The sequence below is a fragment of the Metarhizium acridum genome (genome assembly GCF_019434415.1).
Source record: "Metarhizium acridum strain ARSEF 324 chromosome Unknown scaffold_141, whole genome shotgun sequence".
NCBI classification, from domain to species: Eukaryota; Fungi; Ascomycota; class Sordariomycetes; order Hypocreales; family Clavicipitaceae; genus Metarhizium; species Metarhizium acridum.
In genome coordinates this window covers 481,690-497,601 of record NW_027094020.1, presented here as the reverse complement: position 1 = coordinate 497,601, position 15,912 = coordinate 481,690, and the positions used below count along the sequence as shown (strand labels likewise).

Sequence of the window (15,912 nt, the reverse complement as noted above, 5' to 3'; positions counted from 1 at the left end):
CTTGATTGGCCTCGCATGGCCACAACTGGCGTGATGGCTCAGAGATTGCTGGTTGCGTCGCGAGCGACAACTCACCCGGGCAATTGGCGTACAGGTACGGAGTACGTACCTGAGGTCCCACGTACTTCCGTATGTGCCTCTCTCATGCCCAGCGTACCTGCCTAGGGTACGTTTACGCACAGAACCGAGGGCCGACGACGTTTTGAGACGCATCAGGCAAACTGGGCGCTTGCCTGGGTGCAGAAACACCATGTCGTGAACACCCCGACGAAATATGCAAGACGACTTCTCATATCAGTCAAAAACATGTGTCGGAAATTTTCTCATGCCATACATGTCCTTATATCATAAGTCTTATGTTCGCGGGTGGTGCCCTGTTATCTCAAAAAAGTACGAGACCAAACAGAAACCGCCGCGCTGTATATGGTCAACTGCTTCGTGTCTTGGGCCAAATATCTTCCACTTTGAAACATCCCGTCTCCTTCCATTTTTGCGTGCCACCATCTAATCATGAGTTCACCCTATGTCAACGCCGCTCAAATGCCTCGATGCAGCAGATATAAACAAAAATCCCAAATATGCCGTCATGTGCGCTACATTCCCTGGCAAAACAGCCTCCCGTACTAAATTTCAGAAGAGATGCCGCCTGGGCCTTGGAACGGACTCGCATATCTTCTTTGCTATTGAAAGAAGGAGGAGAGGAGAAGAGAAGAGAAAAACAGAAAATCTTTCTTCGCTGGCTAGTAAATGCCCTGCGTTCTATATTGGAAGGTATCGTAGCTGAAATTGAATTTCATTAGCGAGGAAAACAGACGTGGTTACTCCATGCGTCAAAGACTTACAGACGAGTATAATAGCTTCCGAACGACTTGGCAATCAAGTCCGTCTCAACAAACTGCTCTGCCTCATCGGCACTCAAGTGCAGCTGGAAACGCTGCCTCAGGGTATTTGTCACTTGAGCCACGCCCACAGAAAAGCAGGGCATCTTTGAATCTCGACCCATCATAGCCACCAGGTCGATGATATTGTCGGCTGAGCGACGGAGAGCTACTACACGTAAGAATACAGCAATACTGGGTCAAAGCAAACGCAACATAGAGCCTACCTTGAAATGCCTGCTTGCACAACCTTTTGTAGTCATCATAGTCTGGCGAGTTCAAGCCTCCTAGGACATTCACATACTCGTGTGTAAGCTTGAATGGCGCTGCCTCAAAACCAACCGATCCAGGAGAATTCGACAGCATGAAGCCAAAATCAATGTGAATAATATGTCCCTCACTATCGATCAAAACATTTCCATTGTGCCGATCCTTTAGCTGCAAGACATATGAGATGACGCTGTAAGCCGCGAGGGATCGCTTAAAGGCATCCACGCCTGCTTTGTACGGCTCGCTATCTGGCTGGCCAAAAGCCTTTACGAAGTGGTCCTTCAAGGTGGCAATTCGATGCCGAGGGTTCTGTCCGGATTCTATTGAGGCAAGAGTCAGGCTTCGCTTCAGCGAGTGGAGCGACACGCCGTTGGTAATGGTCTCAATCAGACCCGATGACTCGCCCGTAACCAAGATGCGCATCAACTTGACCCAAACGTTGACTCCGGCATCCAACCAGATTTTGTGGCAAACGTCGATCAGCTGGCAAGCGAAGGCTTCCTGTCTTAAATCGGCACCAGTCTTGACAATGACGCTCACGAGATCCCAATTCTTCATCCAGCCATAGGGGGAGGACTTCCGAATGCGTTCCTTTTTGGCTTCCCATGCCTCACCAAAGACGGCTGCACTTGGGTCGTCACGGTCACCACGACGTTGAACACCCCCAGTCTTGAAGTCATTTTCCATTCGCTCCCTGCCTGCACTAGCATTTATCGCCGGATCAATGGAGGCGTCCTCTTCCAGATCCGGATTACCCGTTGAAGGTGCGCCTGCATTTGTCTTGGCAATGATGGTGTCAAAGGTCGGTCCTTGGTCGTCCATGTCGAAGCTCTTTTCTTCTAGGCTTTGCATGCTAGCAATTATCTTGGCACGAATAGCAGCAACTTCTTGCCGAGGCCGCTTTCCACTTGTTGCATCAAGTTGCGCAAGCATCTGAGATGCGGTTCGCATGTGCGTCGCAAGAGCCGAGAAATCAGGTTGATCTGCAGAGGCGTTCCGTGGCAAAGTGAGAGTCATCTTGCGCCTGGACCCTGGACTGCTGGATCTTGATGTCGATTGCCCCGACGTACGAGGAGTGGCAGCATCCAGCGTTGTAGAAGAGGTCGTAGCTCCACTTGACAATCGCTGCGAGGTATGGACTTGATGGTGCTTCGTCATTGGTCTGGAGAGCGTGTCATCTTCTGGCATTAGCAAAGGCGAGCTTCCCAAATCCCCAGAAGTGGGTTCAAAAACGCTGTCGGCAACGGCTTCAGGCGTTCGTGCAACTGGCGTGATTTTTGGGGTCTCGGATGATAAGTCAAAAAGCCGGCGCGCCTTGCCATTAGAATCCAATAGTTTGGTGAGAAGTCGATTGTTGTCGGGGTTGTCGGGGTCAAAGCTGAAGTCTTCTCTGAGAACTTCTACCATCATTAGATATGGCACTTTCTCAGCACTGTTCAAAACGGTTGCCTCCGCGGGATTAAGTCGCACTATTCTGTGATGGCGACTCTTTCCAGGCGATCCATTGACCAAGGTTGGAGGGCAGATTACAGGAACGTCGACTTCGGCAGGCAAGTCCCGCGCAATGAGCGCCAACTCAGCACGCAAGGCGCTCATCCTCGCTTGTTTCGGAACTATTACCAAGCGGTTAGATATGCCCTCGAGGGCAGTCAGAAACTGAGTCTGGGAGCGGAAGTAATGCTGCCGCAAAAGTTTCGTCTTATGAGTTTGGGACAGATCGGCAGGATCAGTGACAGCCTTGGTGTTGTGCGAGTGTCGCCGATGGTTACCACTTTCGTTTGATCGAAGTGCTAATCCAGCCGACACGGGAGTCGAAGGACGGCTCGTCGTTTGTGGCGAAGGTAGGGGCAACGAAGCAGAGCTGAGTCGAGCTTCCACAGAACCCAACTCCAACGCCGAAGGTCGTTTGGATTCGGAAACGATTCTGGTTTTCTGTGATGGGGTTGTTGTGGGCAGATGAGGCACGCTCCTGGGAGAGGGGCGGCCGTCCTTGAGGCCATTAGCACCCGGCAAAGACGCAATTGGGTTTTTAACGTCTTTGGCCCGTCTGGATTTTGAAGTCGCTCCCGTTACAGTTTGTGCTCTCGTTGGAGTTTTGATAGGCTCGTCGATCTCGGGAATAAGCTCGGCAACAGGTTGAGGCTTCCGAGCCTGCGCAACGGCGAGTGGTCCCGCCCACTTCGGAATCATGGGCATCGCAACACTGGCGAGAACGAAGCTAGACAAGACAGTCACTGGCAAGACATTCTCCTTGATCTTTGGATGCCGTGCTCTATCTGCCAAACCAAAGACAATGTGCTGGACTTTGTTGTATACTCTCCGGCAGGTTTGAAAAGCTCCGGTTTGCGGATTCGATGAAAGATCGCAAAGGTACGTCTGGAAGAGCCAGAAAGTCTGTACAATTCAATTGGAAAACGCCGTTAGTTTGGACTTGGGCCAGTTCGATTCGTGCACCGGGTTACCGTGGTGTCGGGTAGGACACGTACCAACAGAGCAGCAGTCACGGACTCTTCGCATAGATCCAGCAGAAACTCCTCCAGGGCCATTGACTCATTGTCGACGCTGATTATAAGGTGGCATAGCTGCGGCAGGAAGAACTCAATATCCTCGTAAGGGAATTGCCGCAGTTTATGGCACAGAACATAGTGGATGCCCACATGGTCAGCGTACCGCCTGTCGAAAGGTGACGCAGGTCAGCTGAATGCTGCGGTTGGGGAAGACGGAATACGGGAGCGCATGACGGAGGAGGTGCTTCAATAGCACGAGCGACACGAGCGGCACTCACGAAAGGTATGAGACTGGTAGAAAGGGATTCGAATTGAAGACGTCGGATTCGATAAATCTCTGAAGCAAGTCCCACGACATTTGGGATTCGTTTCAACAAGGCAGACGAGCGGACAGGTGTCAGGGCGACAGGGCGACAAGCTAGCGGCAGTAGGCAAGTTGGCTGAGGTGCCTCATCTAGCTTGCACGGGCGAAGGTTGCAACAGACAGGTGGCTCGTTCGCATGGCTAGGGGGCAAAGGCGACGTCACGGGTTGAGACTGAAGCTCGGTGACTTGGCGTGGTCGGTGTTTGAAGTGCTCTGGTTGCAATAATCTAACAGGAACATCTGGCGATTACGATTGCGTCTCTATCTGCGTCTGAGGTATGTACGGTTAAGGGGGACGGGACCAAGGGAAGCGGATCGGTGGGAAGACGGATAGCGTTGATGCAACGGGGTCGCGGATTGGAGGGATGGATGAGATGGGGATCTTGCATGGGTGTGAGGGTGTGGATTGTGTTTATGGCTGTTGGATGTGTGGGTTGTGGATTGTAGGTGTCAACGGGTGAATTATGAAATGACAGTATTCATCGACGTGGTTCAGAAGGCACAGTTTGCTTATTATTTGACATGTACGCCGGAACAGCATTTGGCTGGGAGCATTGCCTTGATTGTTTCCAGAGCTTCGTTGACGATATTTTGGACTGTTTATGCTCATGTTATGCTTCCGTGACGCGCATGAATATCAGCTCCGGTCCCTGGCTCATGAATGGGTCCAACAGTTGACAGGTTAGGGAGCAGCAAAAGTCGCACCAGACCAGGCATGATGCAGTCCACTTGCACCTCCTCCGTGGGGTCTGCCTTCAATGTTTGCGCGCCAGATACCGGACAGGCAGCGTTCACCGCCCGTGGTACTGCTGAGACAAGACGGCCCGCCTGCTAAATTGGGTTTGGCCTGCTCCAGTCTCCCAGCAGTTCAAGAGGTCACTGCTCCACTACACTTTAGGCCCAAGTGTCCCTCGCGAGGGACTCGCGACAAGATCGGCAGAGGTGGGGGGAGGGGGAAATACCAGACATAGATAGATACGGAGTACGCAGAACGGAGTAGTATCATACCGCGAGCTTTTTTTTTTTTTTTTTTTTTTTGTGAGACAGCATCATTCCTTGAGACACGCTCAACTCGCACCAGGTTTTTTTTTTAGCCTTACAGTAGTAAATGCATGTGGGAAGTATGGAGTGCACATTCTTCGTATACAGTCCCGAATGCGTCATGTCGTTGGGTGGTCAAGAGGTCAATAGCTCTAGACTGAGCAACTGTCATCTTAAAGTAGAAGCTATCCCTCCATAGAAACATCGAGGTCCCGTGTGCGGCAAACTGGACATAGCATAACACGCGGCCCAAGCATGAAAACACACAAATAATTGCACGCGAGGACCCGGAGGAGGAAGAATTAAAAATCTGACCACCACTACTCCGAACATTGGTAGCATAACTCGTCATGGCGGCGCGCGTAAATTGGGTTGCTTTCTCTTCAGTTTGGGCCTAGGGTAGCTTCGCAAGCTGGAGGAGACGAAAGGGTAAAAAAGAAAACAAAAAAAAAACACGGCGACCCGCCCCTCGGTACTGTGTCACGGGAATGAGCCAAAATAGCCAAAATTGGCTCTTCTCAAATTCTAGCGTTGACGCTGTGACAGGGAAAATTTATACAACATTATGAACTCTTCAAATATGCCTCATTGCGTGGTGCTGTTCGCGCCGTGTCGCGCCCAAGAAACACCAGCTGCTCCGAACGCCCGAAAAGTTTTATGCTAACCGATCCGAACGCCAATTCACTCTCCCTCGAGAAAAATAAAATAAAATACAGCATCAATATTTCCATTTCCAGTCATTATGCGTGCCCATGATCCAACATCGAATGCGTGATACACCCAATCGCGTCTATACCTTCCTCCTACGGCCACCCCCTCGACCCCTTTTCTTTGGCTCAGAGTCTTCGTCGCTGTCACTTTCAGCCTTGGCCTTGGATTTGCTCCCCTCCTTCTCATTTTCGACACGGCCGACAATTTCCCGTAGGAAATCCCATTGGTCGTCAGTTTCGACAACCTGCTTCAGCATGGGTGCCGTAACTCTTTTTGATCCCTTGTTCTTGGCAACCTCGGCGCCTTTGGTGACCAGTTGAATCATAAACAGCTCCAAGGCCTTGCCCACTGCAATAGGAGTCTGCTGTGCAACCTTGCCAACTTCCTCATCGGCCTGCATGATGCGTTTAATTCTTGCTGTGGGAAACTTGGTCCTGACCGGTGATGGCTCAATGGCAGGGGCTGCCGGTTGTGCCGCAGCTCTTCGCGGAGGCATTTCTGAATCGGCCTGCCAAGCTGAGCCTGGTGACTCCGGTGACGACTTTTGGGGGGATTCTTGCTGAAACTGCAGCTGTTGCGGCTGCTGGTGCTGGCGCTGCTGAATTTGTCCGGGATGCACCTGGCCGAGGTATGGCTGCTGGAAGACGGGCTGTTGTAAGCGGTAAGGGTCCTGTTGCAGAGGCTGCTGTGCTAAGTGATTTGAGGTGTGGCCCGGTGGTGAGTATTGCTGCTGCACGGGTGGAAAGTAGGCAGGGAACTTGGACTTGATGCGCTGTTGCTGAGCAGAAGTCGAGGTTTGTGGCATGGGTGGAGTGTAGGAAGAGCCATAGGTGTAGGCGGGAGGCTGCACTTTATATTGACCTGGACCTTGGCCGTGGCCGAGAGGATGTTGTGAGGCAGGCTGGGTGGGGCCGGAGCCGCTTGAATAGAAAGAAGAAAGGTCGGGCGACTTTGGCGCGTAGTTTGAGGTGGAATCGTCTCCCGACATGGCCGGCTATTTGTACTGGCGGGGGCCCCGCCCTTTTGCTTTTCTTGCAACTGGGAAGCTTTTAGATGCGCGCCGGTTTGGTATTGTTACGCCCTGACCTTTAAACACCGCCAAGCTTGATTTTGCAACGGCAAGCGACAAACTTAACTGCGTAATTAGTCAGATTTTCGGCAATGGAGTGCTTGGCTTAATGGTTGCTGTTGGGCTCCGTGACGTAGATGTCGAAGGCAATCCCTTGCTTCGACGCTTCTAGACAGACGTGTGCGGAGTGCTGTATGATGCCAATCCAAGTGCCTTGTATGTGCGCATTTACATACACACCTTATATAAATGACCGTTAATGCACCAGTACTCAGAAGCGATGATCGCGACGTCTCCCCTATAGCATCCGATAGTGATAGGGTTGGCCTAGGGGTTGACTGATCTATGACGGCTCGGCCTTGACACTGGGAACTGTGTGTGTCAACCAATAGCGAGCTCAGAGAATGTATGTTTTGCCGTGTCGAATTATCCAGTGATTTAGCGATGGCGTACAGGCTCTATGCTCCGCAATGCCACCGTAATCCGCAATAGAACGTGTTCTGATGTGTAAGTACAGGTACGCCGCACTATGGTAGGATGCGTGAATACCAGGCGCCCAATAAGGACCACCCTGAATAAGGCCCAGACAATGGAACCTGTGCGTAAAGAGAGGCCGGCGGAAAACAGAGTAGATGACAGAAAATACTGGACCCTGCCAAGGTGTACAGTACCTATGGCGAAGACGTGTCCTTGGATAAAGTACAATTGTACTCCGCCAAATGTCAGCGGATTCCCAGAAACGGACAAATATTTCTCGCCAAAGGTATCAGACACGGCTACGGTAGAGGATGTTTCTGCCAAAAGCCAAAGAGCAGGCGTCGACACGAGAAGATCCGGATGTCGGGCGTTGGATTGAGACTTATAAACACAAGGTCCAGGCGACTCCTTCCCTGCACTGCAGATGGTTCAATGCTGGTTGCTACTGCCGATCCTCTCACGGCTCAACAATGACGCACTGGCGACTTCCGAAGTGGGAAGTATGGCGGGCCGACGGCGTGTTGCAACTCTGGGCAGGGAGGTTAATTATAATCCAAATTGTGTATGGCCTAGGGAACAAGGACATGTGAAATGATCCGAAAGGGTAAGGAGGTCAGGGGTCTTTGTGGTGGTAGCGAGGTGCGTGGTTTGTGTGTCTCGTCTTGTGGACAAGGTTCGCCTCATCCAACGTATTGTACTGAAGTACCCGTGGACCCTGGGAGCCTTGAAGCCTCGAAGCCAGAGCTGGGAGCTGGGAGCTGCGAGGGGCGTGTGGTATCACACCGTTCTTTGTGCGCGGTACGTGGTCCAGATGAAATGCACGATGATGCCTTCACCTTGTGCCAGATCTGTGTGCGGCTGCGGCTGCGGCTCGTTTATTTGTTTGTCTTGCGCTGCCTGGATCAAAATGACGAAGGCTATTGACGGCAGCGACCGGTATTGTATGGCTGACGAAGATGAGGAGGGCGTGTCTTGATGAGTTGGGTGCACACGCGTTGCTTGCGGGCCATGGCTGGATCCTTATAGCACAGATCGGACCGGCGTTGCTGAGGGAATGCTGGCCGTTTATATGCGCATCGCGAGGGGTGTGTGGCTGTTGGGAGTTGGGACCTTTGAGCTTCACGGCCTTGAGGATCTGTGCGACTGAGACTTTGCGACGCTGCCGTCATTCGTGCTCCAGATGACCATAGGATGACCATGGAGGGCCGAGGAGGACCATGGAGGGCCAGTCGACGTCTGCCTGGACTGTCCCGTCTCTGTTCACCAGACTGGGGGTGGACTTAGCAGAGGGGGTCAACTGTGCTGGTGGGTGCTTGCTGCCGAAAGCGGTAAGGCCTTTGTGTATCCTCACTTGCGCTTTCCCATGTCGACTCGGCGCTTGCTGATTCCAAGCAAGTGTGAGGATAGCGCCACGGCTGACATCTGGACGTGGAGGGATGTCGCAAGTTTTGGCGCCGTTTATCGTCCAGTCTGGGTTCAGTCACCAACAAACTCCAACACCTTTTCTCAACCAACGAACATTACTAAGTTCCAGCAGCTTAAGTGGAAAGCCTGAACGGCTCATGCTAAACAACAGGGGGGACAGCCAAGTGCGTCAACCTTGGTTCAGGTGCCACTGAAGCCAGATCCGCCCCACTGCTGACATGGAAGTACTAGCGTAGAGTTGGAAAGCTTATTGGCGAGCTTTGATCTTCACTTGCGCAAGCAACATCTTTTGCTTCCCTTCCTTTGAGCTCCATGAAGCCGCATCGTTGGGCGCCGCTGTTCTCTTCAGCCGTAAATCAGGCACACGCACCGGAACGTCCTCCAAGCGGTTAAACCTGCAAAGCCTGCATGCCACCACTGCAGCCTCCCATCCTGGCTCTTGCCTGAGGGAATATGGCTCCCGCCGAGTCTGTCACGGAGGTCATGGACTGCCCGCCATTCACGGATGGATTGAAGCCTGCTCCTCCGCATTCCTTCTCCTCCCTACTAATGAAGGTAGATAATTATGGCGATGCCATATCAGCTGAGCCCATGGTCTGATATTCATGCACCACTGCGAGACAGCTGGCTCGACATTGCTTAGTGGTAGACCAGTTCCATGAGGTAAGAATTATTCCCCACGGCTTCTCCTCCAAGAGGACAGTGCATAAGTAGCCTATCACTGCCGGCGTTGAATTTATGATGATGCAAATCATGAGCTTATAAACCCCAGAGACGACGTGGCGGTGACGAAGCCGAGCACATCTTGGATGGCCGCTCTGGTTCCTGAGCTGCAAATATCATGTTCTGTCTATGATTTTACTCTTTTTTTAACTTGATCTAATCTGATGCTTCTTTGTCAGAGATAGTATTTTTCTTTCTTGTGTCGATGCCATTAATGAACTTCTTTCTAACCTGCCCGACGATAGATTCGAGTCCCTGTAACCGCCGATCCCATGTTTCAGACAGCATTAGTGATGCCACCGGCCATGCGTGAATACCGCCTTTGAACTCCATGGCGTCTACTTCGATTTTGTTTCTTCGTTGATGACGAATGAATGCCTCTGCGTCGGGTGCAAGCGTCTCTTCCTCCCCATAGACGATAAAGTATCCTCGCTGAGGACTAACCGCTGTCCAGAGGTCTCCATCTTCACACAGTCCCGGTGATGCTATAGGGTCATGCACTGCTGATCCTCTATACGCCTTTCCGTACTTCCACAACGTGTCTCGTTCTAAATAGTCGACCTCTGATGGGTAGTGAATGTTTGAAACGAGCGTAATCCAAGGTGAGATCAAGACGGCCAATTTGGGGACAGCGAGTGTCGTAGCGCCGTTCAGTCGAAATCCATTCGTTTTCTTCCCTAGCTCTAGAAGAAGACTGAGTGTCAAAGTCCCGCCGGCTGAGTCTCCAGCGATGCACACCTTGGATGCGTCCTTGACGTCTTCCAAAACGTGCCTGTAGCCAAGGACTGCCTGGTTGACCTGAGTTGGGTGCGTTTCCTCGGGAGCGAGTGAGTATTCTAATGCAAAAATAGCTGGACTCCCAAACCCGGCCTTTAGGAGAAAGTGATGCATTGTTAGTAAAAATTCTAAGTAAAAGTAACATGAGCCCAGCGCAAAACCGCCACCTAGGTGCTTGGTCAGCAAAGAGGCAATTTATCATACATATTCCGATAATGTCATTAGTATCCTGAATGCTGTGAGTTCCACATACCATGAATGTAGTAGACCACCACATCGGGCTCCTGCTCCGGATCATGCTTAATCCAAAGACCAGCGGCAGATGTATTGCCCTGTCTACCAATCAACATTTTTTACCACCAGTGTACATCAAGCCTCGGAAAGTTTACCTGCTCAATAACCGTCTCCTGCAAGTGGGCGGGAAAGCTGAAATGACCGCTCCTGAACATCCTCCACTTCAAGAACGGATATGCAAACTGCTTCGAAAAGAGGACCCTGGCCGCCTTGACGGGAAGACTCATGAATCCACATCTGACGATTCGAATCACCATGTCCTCAAATACACTGGACTCGGCAATAAACCACGGCTGTGCATTGCGAGGCTTGACGTATCGAGCGAGAAAGTGAAAGGGGAGTTTAAATACTGTTTGTTGGACGTGGTCAGATCATGAGCCACACGGGAAAAAAAAAACCACACACATTGGGAGGATCTGTGCCGAAACTCACAAAGAAACGGAAGAATTCTGATGATGACCGTCAAAGTAACCAAAGGACCGACAGTGAAGAGCATTTGGGGCGCGATTATGATTCCGGCGACCACGCAGTCCAGTAGGGAAACGGGGCTGAGGATCATTGTAACGGCGGCCGCAATTCAGGGCCCGGGCCTGTTCTGCTGGATGTTTGTTCGAAGTGAAAAATTGTCAATTTATCAAATCAATGAGGGAGTGCCAAGGGACCATGGCTGTTTGGTGTTTATTCAAAGCCTTTGGCTCGCAAAAAGGGCATCGAGACAAGTAGTCAGGGTCACATGTTTGTCGGAGTCGGAAGAGGAGCTTGAGTAAATTGGGCCGTCGGCGCAAAGAGGCCGATGTGGTAGTGACGCCGTAGCGTGACACCAGCTGTATATTGGTGCCGACTACGGTTCCCCGATCTAGACCACCCTGGAAACAACTTGCCCGGATGAATAAGTAACTAGTAGCTTGGTTGTACGTAGTGACTTCACCTTGACTTAGCATCAGCATTGAAGCCTTTGGTTGTTTGAATGCCGATGACACGGCACTAGTCGTGGTTTCTTTGGATCGAGACACATCAATGCCACATTAGGTAATACCGCCTGGGGCACGACGCCGCGCACTTTCACCGCTGACTTCAGCAAGGCTGGCATGCGTGAGCGGCCGTGAATACGGGGCGTCATTTTTGACGGACATGTGTGAGCATTGACACGGTCATCTAGCCTTCGCGTACGGAGGACACATTCTCTCTTTTCAGCTGGGCGGGCGGCCACTGTACTATTCCGTCCACCTCAGCTGGCGTCTTTGGAACCCAGACAGCGCTGAGCGGAGAAAAATGGGCGACAATGTAGCCAACAGCCAGAGGGAGGAAGCACCGTTTCCTCTCACAGATGTTGACAAGTGGGTGCTTTCACAGACGGATGAGGAGTTTAGAAAGCACGACTGGGAAGACTTGAAGCAGGTGATCGGTAGGGCGAACCATTTTCCCCTTCACCAGGCGAACAAAACACCATTTCAGGGTTTTGCTGACTCGGCCGTAGAAACCAACAATCTCTCTGTGCTAAAACGCGTCCCCTCAGATCTGAAGCGATACATAAAATGGACGGCTAAGACCAAGGCCCAGTACGGCAGCATGACGCAGTATCTCCTCGCCAACCGGCTGCCCAAGTCGTGGGGGCAGCCTCCTTTCTCGCCAGAGTCTGATGTCCCGTTCGACAGGGAGTCGGACTACAAGGTCCTCTTGAATGACTGGCCGTATGGACTTGAGTCTAACATTACACACATAGTGGTGTGGACGCGTACGTTTATTGCGACGGATGACGATAAGGGGGATTTGACGCCCGAGAGTAGAGCTATGGTGGAGGCTTTTGTGAAGAGATATTTTATTGACTCATTGGGTGAGGGGGGCGCTGACAAGGTTCTTTGGTTTAAAAATTGGGTTGCATTGCAAAGCGTAAGGGCGCTAGAGCATATTCACGTCTTGGTGAGGGATGTGGACGATGATATGTTGGAGCGGTGGTCTGGGGAGAGACCGAGGCGAAATGTCTGACGGGACTTGTTGTATATACTTGCACCTGAGTGTGACGCCTTTCTGTTCGAGATGAAGAATAGAGCTGGGGATGGGGACGGGCCGCGTGAGAGCGATAGAGTCATTGACAAACGCGGTGGCATTTTCCAGAGTACAGCTTTTTAAGTCGTCTTTTACCACATTTACATTTACATATTTCCTTTCCTTTAGGCAGCCCTCCGTGCTCTCCGGTTGCCCTGAGGAGCAGCCGTACCACCATTTCCGCCCTGCATCTCCGCCATCTTCTGCTGGCCCATGCCCAACAGCCCTGAGCCCAGATATACACCATAGGCCGGGACTACTGTCCACAACAGCCATCCCCAGTTGCCGAACAGCATGACGACAATGGCAGATGCCCATGTCACCCAAACAACGTCAAACATGTACTCGGTCAAGCCGGGGCTAGAGAGGTCCTCCCCAGCAGTCTTGAGAGCCCCCGTGGCGGCGTCATACTTGGGGCGGCCTGATATCTCCAGGACGTACTCGCTTATGATGCTAGGTGTGATAAATAGTCCGTAGGCCACGAGGGAGCGAGAATGGAAGAGAAAATGCGATAGTAAAAAGAGCGCGTTGACGGTCAGAGAGCCGATATGAAGGTTGTTGAGGGCTGATGAGTTTGACTTGGCCCGGTCCTTTTTTGCCTTTTGCGCCATTATGCCTGTGTGTGCGCGAGATAGACGGGTGTTATTCTTGGGGCAGGGGCCGTAGAAAGGCTGTAATAAAGTTCAATTGGGAGTGAGCGTGAGAAATATAGGTGGCGATAGATGAGAGATTGTCGTCGGGTTTGTGGGCCGAGGAATGTTGGTGGTCAATGATGTCTAGTCGATTCTGCAGTTTTGCATATCGGCCGGGGCATCGTACCTGCCTAGGCGCCAGGCTGTGACGGCCCCCAACAGCCTCACTGTGGGCGGCAAGACAGGCAAGGAAGGAGGGATCCACAGCTTCAAATGTTGTCTCTGTTGCCGGGCAAGCAACGCTACGGCGCCTCTCATCCAATCAAGCTCCTGCCACCACAACAACTGCGCGCCTTTTGGGCAAGCTGGAGGCGAGGCTGGTTGTTGCGCTCACCTCATCCAAATATCATCTGCTGCTCACACCACTGGACTTTGCCTCCTGCGTTCCGTCGCTCGTCTGCGCCGTAGCTATTTTACTAACAGACCTGCGCACCCGGCCCAGCGACCGCGGGAATAGCTTTGATCAAGCTTGAGGGCCTGCTACGACTCACGCGTCTTCAATTTTTTTTTCTCGTATTACGGAGCCTTCTCTCCCTTGCGCTGTCATGTATTGTCGGCGGAATCGCCCCTCGCACGCACCGCACGCCTAGAAGTCCTGAACCTAGAAGGCGTTGGCCGGTGACCTGACTGGGGACCCACCGTTCTTAAGCTCACCAATTCTCAACTCAAGGCCATCGGAATTTTCTCGTCTTGCCCGTCGACTCTTTATTTTCAAATTTTGACGATCCAGCGCGCGTCTGACGATATCTTTGAACGATTCTGGCTGCCCACTGCTCGTTTCTGAGTGTGCAAAGTACGACGGCCTTTCGCTGCTGGCGTTTATTTTGGGAGCCGATGTGCATCTTGTTCACAACAACAAAACACCACCGTTATCTCGACGACAACCACGACCGACGACGTAGCCGTCGCACTTCACGAGCCGGCAGAAAGGGTTGGAATTTCACTATCGGGTAGCTCTCTATTTTGATCCCACGGCGCCCAGTTGTTCGCGTCCAAAGTGCCTGGATATCCGCCTCAGGTCGGCGGCTCCCCATGGCACCCTCTTCTTGATAATTCTTCCACCGATTGGCAATTGCCTGACGAGCCCCTCTCTTTCGTTGACCTGGGAGCGTGGTCTGAACCGGAATGGCGCCAAACCCGGCGGCCGTTGGGGGCCTCCTGCGACAGGTGATCCATTATCATCTCGACAATGCCTCTTACGACAACGCGCTGTTTTTTGCCGAGCGATTTGCTGCCCAAGATCCCAAGGCCACCGATACGGCATATCTCTATTCACTTTGTCATCTGCGGTTAGGTGACTACCGGTCTGCGTATGATATATCGAAACCCATGGGATACCGAGGGGTCAACCTGGGGTGTACTTGGGTTTTTGCTCAGGCGTGTCTAACGCTAGAACGATACAAGGATGGTATTTTGGCCCTTGAAAAGTCCAAGGCCGTATGGCCGCAGAATTGCAGTGTTGGGAAACACACAGCTACAACGCGAGCAGCACTTCCGGACACACCCGCTCTTCTTTGCTTGCTTGGAAAGCTGCACCGTGGTTACGGAGATAAGAAGAAGGCCGTGAGCTGTTTTGAGGAGTCACTTAAGAAAAATCCCTTCATGTGGGATGCGTTTACGGCCCTTTGCGACATGGGCATCAATGTTCGCGTTCCCAATATTTTTAGATCAAATGAGAGCTTGCTTCAGAGCTTCGATTCAGACATCGGTATAAGCGTTATTGATCATCTGAGAGAAGCTTCATCGTCAGCTGGAATACCGGTGGATGCGGTGTCGATGAAACGATCAACCGCGAGGAATATACCTGCGGATTTGGGATCAGATCCTTTCAGCATCGGCTTCTCATCTACGGAAATGAGCAGCCCAGTAGTAGACATGTTTACCGAAGCCCCGGAAAACGATTTCATGTCTAAAATCCAGAGTGCCCGATTACGACTTGCAGCATCTACGAATATCCAAGCCTCATCGATTGTAGAAGGGATGGAAACCCCAACAGGGCCCTCAACTCTGTCCGATCCAACAGCAACTCGGCCCGTATATGGCCAGGAACCACCTCAAGCGCCAACGAGGCGAACTAGGAATGCTCAAGGCATTGATGCTGGACTGGACGCACCGCCACGTATGAGTTATAGAATAGGGACGAAGAGGAACGGTAGACCTGGCCAGGAGCAGCATGCCGTGGAGACCATGCCTGATGGCCCAGCGACAGCAACCGCAACAGCAGCAACTGCCAGTACCAGAGCTGGCCATATAGCTGCGGCTGAAAGAAAGCGTACCTTGTCAGGTCACCCAGTCCCAAGATCGACAAATACGGACGAGCATATGACTAGACGGAGTGCTAGGCTTAACATGTTTAAGCCGTCTACAAAGGCTAACTCTGGGGCAGCGACAATAGGCACGTCGGCTGGGCGTGAGTTAAAGAAGGCTAGGCCCCCTGTATCACGCATCATCCGACCAGGTTCCAGTGGTTTCCAGCGTCGGCAGAGTTGTGAGTGGAAATAGAAAACCTGTGGATGACCAAGCCGACATAGATCACGGAGAGTCTTCAAGAACAAGGGAACCAGCGCCGCCTACAGCGCCGTCCAAAACAATAGAGTCGGATACTGTCAAGGTCGAAGAAGCGCTTAAGTGGACCCTG

The 15,912-nt window shown here is 52.0% G+C and overlaps 6 protein-coding genes across 11 annotated transcripts; 2 read left to right on the top strand and 4 right to left on the bottom strand.

Moving 5' to 3' along the window:
- Nucleotides 1-310: 310 nt before the first annotated feature.
- Nucleotides 311-4,440, bottom strand: PIK1 (Phosphatidylinositol 4-kinase pik1alpha (PI4-kinase)(PtdIns-4-kinase)). Of its 4 annotated transcripts, XM_066119400.1 has the most exons (5): nt 3,934-4,440; nt 3,635-3,821; nt 1,106-3,542; nt 843-1,047; nt 311-780 (listed from the first exon to the last, which is right to left on the bottom strand). In XM_066119400.1, the coding sequence occupies exons 1-5, from the start codon at nt 4,011-4,013 to the stop codon at nt 741-743; spliced, it is 2,949 nt and encodes a 982-aa protein (XP_065975193.1). In that variant the 5' UTR covers nt 4,014-4,440; the 3' UTR covers nt 311-740. The 4 variants fall into 4 exon arrangements, with proteins under 4 accessions (XP_065975193.1, XP_065975196.1, XP_065975194.1 ...); XM_066119403.1 differs by having other exon boundaries at nt 1,106-3,821; XM_066119401.1 differs by having other exon boundaries at nt 311-1,047; nt 3,635-4,440.
- A 1,090-nt stretch (nt 4,441-5,530) lies between these two features.
- On the bottom strand, nt 5,531-7,663 carry J3458_008806 (uncharacterized protein). The gene has a single exon (XM_007810669.2). It carries the CDS (start codon nt 6,757-6,759, stop codon nt 5,851-5,853), a length of 909 nt encoding a protein of 302 aa, XP_007808860.1. The 5' UTR covers nt 6,760-7,663; the 3' UTR covers nt 5,531-5,850.
- A 1,850-nt stretch (nt 7,664-9,513) lies between these two features.
- Nucleotides 9,514-11,443, bottom strand: J3458_008805 (uncharacterized protein). Of its 3 annotated transcripts, XM_066119398.1 has the most exons (4): nt 10,969-11,443; nt 10,632-10,885; nt 10,496-10,574; nt 9,514-10,409 (listed from the first exon to the last, which is right to left on the bottom strand). In XM_066119398.1, exons 1-4 carry the CDS (start codon nt 11,093-11,095, stop codon nt 9,622-9,624), a joined length of 1,248 nt encoding a protein of 415 aa, XP_065975191.1. In that variant the 5' UTR covers nt 11,096-11,443; the 3' UTR covers nt 9,514-9,621. The 3 variants fall into 3 exon arrangements, with proteins under 3 accessions (XP_065975191.1, XP_007808859.2, XP_065975192.1); XM_007810668.2 differs by having other exon boundaries at nt 10,632-11,443; XM_066119399.1 differs by having other exon boundaries at nt 9,514-10,574.
- Nucleotides 11,444-11,808: 365 nt separating this feature from the next.
- J3458_008804 (uncharacterized protein) lies at nt 11,809-12,522 on the top strand (the record flags this gene model as incomplete). The annotated part of the gene is made up of 2 exons (XM_066119397.1): nt 11,809-11,941; nt 12,014-12,522. The coding sequence occupies 2 exons, from the start codon at nt 11,809-11,811 to the stop codon at nt 12,520-12,522; spliced, it is 642 nt and encodes a 213-aa protein (XP_065975190.1).
- A 185-nt stretch (nt 12,523-12,707) lies between these two features.
- J3458_008803 (uncharacterized protein) lies at nt 12,708-13,193 on the bottom strand (the record flags this gene model as incomplete). Its single annotated transcript, XM_007810666.1, has 1 exon — nt 12,708-13,193. The coding sequence occupies one exon, from the start codon at nt 13,191-13,193 to the stop codon at nt 12,708-12,710; it is 486 nt and encodes a 161-aa protein (XP_007808857.1).
- Nucleotides 13,194-14,399: 1,206 nt separating this feature from the next.
- Nucleotides 14,400-15,776, top strand: CDC27_2 (anaphase-promoting complex subunit cdc27; the record flags this gene model as incomplete). The annotated part of the gene is made up of 1 exon (XM_007810665.2): nt 14,400-15,776. One exon carries the CDS (start codon nt 14,400-14,402, stop codon nt 15,774-15,776), a length of 1,377 nt encoding a protein of 458 aa, XP_007808856.2.
- Nucleotides 15,777-15,912: the final 136 nt, after the last annotated feature.

Bases quoted from the DNA above. Each gene is read 5' to 3' on its own strand.
- PIK1 (XM_066119400.1), bottom strand. From the start codon at position 4,013: ATGTCGTGGGACTTGCTTCAGAGATTTATCGAATCCGACGTCTTCAAT. The intron at 3,543-3,634 runs GTACGTGTCCTA...TGAATTGTACAG, and splicing joins CCGTGACTGCTGCTCTGTTG to ACTTTCTGGCTCTTCCAGAC. The intron at 781-842 runs GTAAGTCTTTGA...ATTCAATTTCAG, and splicing joins GGAAGCTATTATACTCGTCT to CTACGATACCTTCCAATATA.
- J3458_008806 (XM_007810669.2), bottom strand. From the start codon at position 6,759: ATGTCGGGAGACGATTCCACCTCAAACTACGCGCCAAAGTCGCCCGAC.
- J3458_008805 (XM_066119398.1), bottom strand. From the start codon at position 11,095: ATGATCCTCAGCCCCGTTTCCCTACTGGACTGCGTGGTCGCCGGAATC. The intron at 10,886-10,968 runs GTGAGTTTCGGC...TCCAACAAACAG, and splicing joins CAGAATTCTTCCGTTTCTTT to TATTTAAACTCCCCTTTCAC. The intron at 10,575-10,631 runs GTAAACTTTCCG...ATTGGTAGACAG, and splicing joins AGGAGACGGTTATTGAGCAG to GGCAATACATCTGCCGCTGG.